An 8733-nucleotide genomic window follows, 5' to 3' on the forward strand; every position below is an offset into this window, starting at 1 on the left:
CTTTTAAATCCAAAATATGTCTAAAAAAGTTACTGAAATTCCTTGATTGCATGTTAACAGTTTTTATGCTAGCATGCTAGCAGGCTGAGTTTAAAATGGCCGACCGTCGGGCCCCGTCACATCAGGCCCCGTCACATCCCCAGGGGCATGACAGTCCTGTGACACTGCCTTACAAATGAATGGTATTGTTGTTTTTTATTACCTTTATTGCATATAATATGTATTTAACGCATGCCATAGTAAAACAGTTTATTTGCAAAAACATAACTCTTTTACATTTTGAAAAGGTTAAAAAATAACGAATAATTACAGCTAACACAATAAAACACAATAAAAACATGATTACATAATAAAAAACATGATTTTTGAAAATTAAAAAAAAAAAAATTTTTTGCAAATAAACTCTTCATATATAGATGTAATTGTCATCATAACAAGTGGAAAAGTACGTTTCTGGTAGAATGTCCCAATAATCTAAAACTCTCTGTAGCTTTTCAAGCCAAAACACAATATGAATGTATTTAACCACTGATCTATATATAATATATTATGTTCTCTATTATAGATAAGTGATTTAAACTCATAAAAAACACTTAGGAGATGAAGAGATGTGTAACCATAGCAACAACATCACAGAATTACACACGCACACAGATCTCCAGCAGCATTAGTAACAGCATGGTTTATTTTGCTCTAATCTTCATGCGTTTGACCAACCATAGCAACAACATCACAGAATTACACACGCACACACACGCACACAGATCTCCAGCAGCATTAGTAACAGTGTGGTTTATTTTGCTCTAATCTTCATGCGTTTGACCAGGTCAGATTTCAGTCCAAGAAGAAAACATGAGAATTGATTTCTGAATCATGTAGTGAGAGACGCTTCAATCTGCGCACATATATTCATATTACCATATCAATAATCCATAGAAACTGTTAATACCATGGTTTTTGGGCACTACAATATAAACCCTGTAGTAATAAAACAGTGATGGTTTTCCAAAGGTCACATGAGTGATTTTTTCATCATCTGCCCAACATTCAATTCCTTACCGTATAATGAATTTCACACAAATGACAGGTGACCTTTATGAAAAAAAATGATAAATAAATAAAAATGCCAGGAACAGTAAAGGAAAACGCAGTTATGAGAGCCAGTAGTTTGTTTGATTTCACTGACATCAAACCTGATTTGAAGGGAAAAAACTAAACATTTTGTGTTCCACTTAAGTTATATGAGTTTCGAAAGACATTGAGGGCAAACAAAATACAATTTTAGATTTTGGGTGAACTATTGGTTTAATAACACATTTACCTTTTAATAAAATCACCAGTTTTGTGTTTCAACCACAATGAGAAAATAAAACAAATAACATGACATTAACAGGCTGTTCTCACACACACACACACACACACACACACTTAAATGGCACTTTAAACTCTAAATTCATGTTATAGGAGTCGCACTACAGTAGAAATGTATTATTTTGCTCTAATATTTAACTATGTATTATTTAGCTAATGAGATGCAACTTTAAATGGATAATTCACCCAAAAACAATGATTAGCTCACACTCATGTCATTCAAACCTCTATGAAGTTCTTCTGTGAAACACAAAGGAAGATATTTCATACAATGAACATGAATAAAATTACGACAACTCACTGAAATTTCAATCTGTTTGTCACTCAAAGCATCACATGATTTCTGAAGAGATGGAATATAGTGCACTAATGTTTGATGGTACTTTTGGCGCTCAACAAAGTTTCACAGAAGAGAGAGAAAGTCCTCTGTTTGAAGCGACATGAAGGTGAGTAAATCGACTCCTGTAAACGTCCACGTTAGAAAATGTAAAACTGCACCGAAACACACAAAAACAACAACAACAACAACAGAGAACTAGTGAAAAATGTAAAAACAAAAAGTAAAACAAAAATGTCCATATTAGACGTCACAGGTCGTTGGCATAATTTTTGACTTCATAAAATCAAATCGAGTCTGCATCAAATTTGTTGAGTAAAAAAAAAAACTATATAAGTTTCAGCGTCTTTGTTTCTGCAGCAATATGTTTGATGATCTTCATATTAGTTCAGCACAGTCTGATCCAGTGTCAATAACAGAACAGATAAAAGTCAGTTCATAAATACTGGACTTTAAATAATTACAAAATTAGTATCAGCACGTTTTAAAAGTACTAAGTCAGTTCTTTAAATCTGTTTTTAGTTCAAACTCATCTAGGTAAGAACAAGCTCCAGTCAGAGGTGGTTTGTTCCTCCTGTACGTCCATCGGTGGACTCTGAGAATCTTATGGCACTCCAGACGTTTGTGCTGTTGACCAAACGAGAGCCTCTGTTACCTGATGTTGAGCAGATCCTCTCTGAGCCAGCCGGGCAGAACCTGACCCATTTTATACAGCAGTTTAGAGAGCTGGATATTACCATCTCTGTAGTAGTTCCTCAAAAACACCTGCGACTGATGAAAAGAGACAGACTGTGAATGTGCATTTCCTCTACCTTGTTTTTTTTTTTACAATAAACTCAATAAAGAGTGAAAAGAGTTACTTGTTTGTCCGGGTATCTCTGTCCTTTACTCTTCCCTAAACACTTGGTCTTTCCTCCGTCCAGCAGTTGACACCAGAAGCCTTTCTTTGGGTCAAACCTGCAAAACATAATGTGGAAAAAGTGTAGAAAGGAGATCAAAACATCCCGCATGATGCTGTAGCTTGCAAAAATTCCTGATATTTGTAATGAAAGGTTCTAGACGCTGATTGAGGCCAATTATTAGTTTGCATGTCACTACTAAAACTAGACTGCTTTTGAAAGAACTCTCTTCTGCTCATCAAAGCTGCATTTATTAGATCAAAAATGCAGTAAAAACAGTAATATATTATTACTATTTAAAATGGCCGTTTTCAATTTGAATGTGTTTTAAAATGTAATTTATTCCTGTGATACAAAGCTGAATTTTCAGCATCATTACTCCAGTCTTCAGTGTCACATGATTCTTCAGAAATCATTCTAATATGCTGATTTGCTGCTCAAGAAACACTCACACTAAGGAGGCATTAAACTTTTTTTGAATTTTCTATTCATCAAAGAATCATGAAAAATATAATGTATCACTGTTTCCACAAAAATATGAAGCAGCACAACTGTTTTCATCAATGATAATAATCAGAAATGTTTCTTGAGCAGTAAATCAGCATATTAGAATGATTTCTGAAGGATCATGTGACACTGAAGACTGGAGTTATGATGCTGAACATTCAGCTTTGATCCCAGCAATAAATTACATTTTATAATGTATTCACATAGAAAAACAGGTAAATTACTTGGAAATAATATTTCACAATATTACTGCTTTTACTACACGTCTGATCAAATAAATGCAGCCTTGCCTTGGTGAGCAGAAGAAACTTGTTTCAAAAACAGAAACGGTTTTATTTTCCCACACTCAAAAAGTTCGTTTTTGCTGCTTGTTCAATTTCTTTTGTTAAAATGAGCTGAACTGTCACAACATAATTTAATTATATTCAATCCACTTACATTTGTAAAATGGAATGTAACCTAATCATTTTGTGTCTGGACTACATGAATATTTTTTTAACTGTTTTAACTGTAAATGAACTTGTGCTAGTTTTGATGTACGGACCTAAACTAACCTTGATTTGAGTTCACTGAACAAGCATTTTTGAGGGTATTTAATTGAAACGATTTATGCCTGAAGAATGCATGGGACTGAATCGTCACAGTTAAAGCATATATGAATTTGTGTGTTGATGCTCAAACTCACGCTAGTGTCTTGTGGTAATCGACTTGATTCTCCAAACCCAGAAACGTCTGGATCTTCTCCATGACTGATGCTGGATCCGTTTTCAATGTCTGGCCGTCCACAACCAGAATCTGTGAGGGTTTAATGCAAGAAATATGATGAATAAGTCTGCTGAATTAGAACATACGGTCTTACATGCTGCTAAACACACGCACCTGGTCGTGGTGGTAGTGTTCGAGCCAGCGCGAGAGGTGTGTGGCGTACCATCCTGGAGCCAGACAACGCTTCTGCAAAGTTTCAGTTATTCTAGTACTTTAAATTTTTTATTTTAGTATTTCTAAAATCAAATGCTAGACTAAATGAAAATTCAAAATGTTGCCTTGGCAACTAGCTGAAATAAAATAAGTTTAAATAACAATACCTGTATAACAATAACTAGTTTTAATAAAATAAGTATTTTATACTTTATTTTTGTTAATGTTTATTTCAATCAATGAAGATGTTTATATGGTTTAATTTTTTTTTAAACATATTTAAAAATATATTTAATAACAGTAACATAAATGAATGTGTAATCTCAATGAATTCCATCTAATTTCTTTTCTAATGAAATTGGTCATCATTAGATTCTAACAAAAATTGCAATTAATACTGGAAAACTTGTTACATTTTTGAAAGTACTAATTGTCATTTTTGTCAGAAACTAAGGTACAAATTTCAGTTTTCAACTGCACACCCTCAAAACCATCTACTGCCTTGAGTATTATATATATTATATTTATATATATATATATATATTAACACCTTATTTTAACACTTTTAAATAGTTAATTTAATTGTTTTTTTCTTGTCATTACTTGTTCTGTGTACGCTTTGACAATATTTTAAAACACAATCATGCCAATAAAGTAGTTTAAATAGACACAACAAACACTGTACGCTAGTGATGACCGGTTCGCGAACGAATCGTTCAATTTAACCGGTTCTTCTTAGTGAACCGCAATCATGCCAATAAAGTAGTTTAAATAGACACAACAAACACTGTACGCTTCTAACAGTGTCAAGAGTGTGTGCTGTACTGCATGCGTCTGTCAGGGGGCGCTGTCGCTCCTCACCCGTCTTCTGAGGCCCAATGAGCAGCAGTTTTGGGAAACGGTCGCAGGTTTTCTCTTTCGACCAAATGTCCTTGTGTCTTTTATCCTCACAGGGGTCCTAAACACAAGATCACACCGCTGAGAGATTTCACTGAGACGGAGAGAAAGTGTTGCGCAGACTGAGAGCTGAGAAAAAGTCGGGAATTGCGGAGCTTTATGCAAATGAGAGGTGAGCAGCAGCCAATCACAGTGAAGCTGCTGGAGGTTCTGCTTTTGATCACATCGTGACTCATTTCATTCAGATTTCAAATGCAGATTTAGATTTTGGTCCTCTACAAACAACTTTCTGTTGTTTTAAATCACACTTGGACTAAACTGCCGTCGTCACAGACCTGCCAGAGCGGCTCGGCGTCCGACGGAAACAGCTGGAAGTATTTGTCGGCGAGCTGCAGCGGAGGAAGCGTCTGTAGTTTCAGGTGAGTCCAGGTGAGCAGGAAGTTGAGCAGCCGTTTGAAGGTGAACAAACCCAGACGGTCGTTCCCGTAGTTGGACAGGTGTGTCATGAAGATGCTAATCTGAGAAACAACCACACTTCAGCCAATCAAAGCCATTTCACTTGAAATACAATTCAGAACTGTATTCAGCAAATTCAGATTTCATCGATTTGTTTGACATTGAAATGTTTATAGTGTCCAGTATATGTCATATATTAAAAATGGTTTAGCAAAAATACAAATAGGTAAATGATTACTACAACAACAACAACAAATTTAAATAAAACTTGTTTCTCTAAGCAGTATTTCTGGCTAGATATAAATATAAATGAGCCTGAAACAATTATTTTGTAATTGTTTTATATTTATATTTATATTTTAATAATATTAAATAATGATGACAAATACAAAATATAAATTAACCATTAAAATAGTTATTTTTATAATTGCATATTGATTTAAGTTATTTTATAATTATAATCATTTATTAATTCAAAATAAATTGTATATTATATATTTTTTCATAATTCTAAAATAATTATTACATATAAAATATCCATAATATATTCATATTTATGAAATAACGAATTACATTGATAAGCCCTGAAAAACCCATCATTTTTTTCCTTCAAATGTTTTGCAGATCATTTGTCTTATCTGGTTAAATATGAATTCATTATTCACTCATTGTACTTTGATGAAAATACAAGTAAATAATGTTGATTATTAATATTTGTTTCATTGGTCTATATCAATAAAATGATTAAATATCATTCTTCCTTGACTTCATTTATTAAAAACATGTCTTGATTACAACATCAACATTTTTCAAAACTTGTTTCTTTGTCAGTGGCCAGTTATGAATAATAATAAAGTGTGAAACAATTACATCCTTATTTTATATTGAATATTATTTCATAATTATTTTATATGTAATAATTTTTATATTTTAGATCGTTTCATAATTAATAAATGTTATTATATAAATATTAAAACAATAATTTTTATAATTGCAAAATGATTTCAGTTATTTTTATCATTCATAATTATTTCATATTATTTACAGACCAATGAAACAAGCATGAATAAGACACATTATTTAGCTACTTGTATTTTCATGAAGGTTGGAGGAAAAATATAATTCTTTCTGGATTTCAACAAGTCTTTTCATTTATTAACTAAATTTGTATTGTATTGTTCTTTTATGAATCTAGAATATAGCCTACACTGATGTTTCTCTTATTGGAAAAAAACTAAAACACCCTTTTAAGTAATATCAGGTCAAATCTATACATATTAAGATATTTACAGAATCTCATCAAACGGCTGAAAAATAACAACCTATTTTTGATAGCTATATCTCCCAGTTCTACTGACAGTAAGATCCTAAGCACAGCATAAGTTGATGTATAGAGTATGTAAAGAGGGACTGACGGGGTTGAGCAGGACGGTGAGGAACAGCTCCCCTCCGTCAATGATCCGCTCCAGCTCCTGCGGCCCGTCGGGATAGTCCTTATGAAAGATGGTGTGTGTGAACAGACCACACGTCTGCCTCGGCAAAACCTGAGCAATACACACACACACACACACACACACGCGATCAGTTCTCCATTCACACTGCCTGACACACACACACACACACACACACACACACACTTTTCATGGGCTCCAGGACAGTGCCTGTCTCTCTGGAAATAAATAGACGTGAGCTAATGTAATATTCATAACATCTTTATTTATTTATATTTCACTGTACGAAAGTAATGTTTAAAAAAAATAACATTATGATTATTATTATAATGAGATTTCATATTTTGGATTTTTATCATTACTTATGTTTTTCTTTCCTCAGAAAAAAAGTATTAAAATAAAAAAATTTAGATAGGGAAGCTTCAGAAATTGTTGAATGGACATGACCTATTTAATAATCTTAATGATAATTTAATACATTTAACTTTTTTCATTATTGAAAAATATTTCATTATTTTCATTATTAAAATTATTAAAGTTGCATCTGTTAACATTAGTTTATGGACCCAAACTGCCAATGTTACTTAAATTACTAAATACTGTAACAAATGCTTAGTTAATTTATTAACTATTGTAAAGTGTTACCAAAAAAATATTTTGAATTGGATTTTCTTTTTAGTTTTTTTTTCTTTTTATTAATTTTTTTTCTACTTTTATATTTCACTTTTAGTTTAGTACTTAAGTTAAACTGAATGAAAACGAGAAATGTTGCTCTGGAAACTTGCTAAATAGTTTTTTTACTTTATTTAATTTCAGATAGCATTTATATTAAGTAACAAAAATGTTCATATATATATATATATATATATATGTGTGTGTGTGTGTGTGTGTGTGTGTTGGGGAGTAGCAAGTTACATGTAATGGAATTACGTAATTACAAAATAAATGTAACTACTTTGTTACAGTTACTGAGAAAAAAATGTGTAATTAAATTACAGTTGTGAAATTTTTACTAATTACAAAGAGGGTTACATCGGAATATTTTCACACACATACAGATTTGATTGACTGCTCTAAAATATGAGACACCAATGTTTCAGGCGACAGATAGGACTGTGTACTATTTAGGACACAGAATAGGACACATGCTTATTCGATAACTGTTTTATTTCCTATTTGGTTTTATGTATATGCTTTATTTTTTAAGAGTAACTGTTTTTTTCCAAAGCATTGTTAGATGCCATATGGAGCTTATAATATGTCAAAAATATTTGAATTTGAATTGTGTAAATTTGAATGATTGACAAGTGTCATTTAACAAAACTGAATTTTATGTGGCATTTAACAGTTCTGATTTAGATGTTTTAAAACTTGAATATTGAACATTTGAAATTTAACACAATTGATTTTTTAATGGCAGTTTTTTTTTTAATAGACATGTATTTTCAAACAGCGGATTTTTTGTTCTTAAGTGTTAGACTGCAAATATCCAGTTTTTAAAAATACAGCTTCAAGTTTTCAAGATGAAGAAGAAATTCGGAACATCAAATTCAATATTCAAAATTCAATACGCAGAAATTCAGATCGTAGAGAAAGTAGGTCAGAGGTTATCCACAGGGAAGAGTAGATGATCTCCGAAAAGTCGAACGAAGCATTTACGGTGACCGGAGCGGACATGTTCGGTTCACTTAGGCTAGTTTTTTCATGGCCACAACATATTAACTCGTGGAAACGTGATAATACGTCGTGGCCACGAGAATAATCGTATGGAGATGATGACATCCAGGAATCGCCGAGCGGCTGCCGCTTTCTCTCGTAGTGAAAGTGTTTTGTGCGGTCTCGGGGCAGACATTGCCATAGTTACAAAGAACAAGGTCACATTTGATTTTACTAAAAA

The 8733-nt window shown here is 32.6% G+C and overlaps 1 protein-coding gene across 1 annotated transcript in view; it reads right to left on the reverse strand.

Annotated features, from left to right (window-relative positions):
- Positions 1–1603: 1603 nt before the first annotated feature.
- The window catches only part of LOC107747124 (bifunctional heparan sulfate N-deacetylase/N-sulfotransferase 1-like), a 29915-nt gene continuing 22785 nt past the window's right edge, over positions 1604–8733 (reverse strand). Inside the window, exons 3-9 of the mRNA XM_016561549.1 lie at positions 6801–6929; positions 5265–5447; positions 4826–4990; positions 3994–4065; positions 3800–3909; positions 2569–2665; positions 1604–2479 (exon numbers count right to left, since the gene is read on the reverse strand). Coding sequence (XP_016417035.1) covers positions 2360–2479; positions 2569–2665; positions 3800–3909; positions 3994–4065; positions 4826–4990; positions 5265–5447; positions 6801–6929 — 876 coding nt within the window. The 3' untranslated portion in view covers positions 1604–2359. The remainder of the gene's footprint in view (positions 2480–2568; positions 2666–3799; positions 3910–3993; positions 4066–4825; positions 4991–5264; positions 5448–6800; positions 6930–8733) is intronic.

This window comes from Sinocyclocheilus rhinocerous, unplaced genomic scaffold (assembly GCF_001515625.1).
Source record: "Sinocyclocheilus rhinocerous isolate Xijiao unplaced genomic scaffold, SAMN03320098_v1.1 scaffold168, whole genome shotgun sequence".
Taxonomy (NCBI): Eukaryota; Metazoa; Chordata; class Actinopteri; order Cypriniformes; family Cyprinidae; genus Sinocyclocheilus; species Sinocyclocheilus rhinocerous.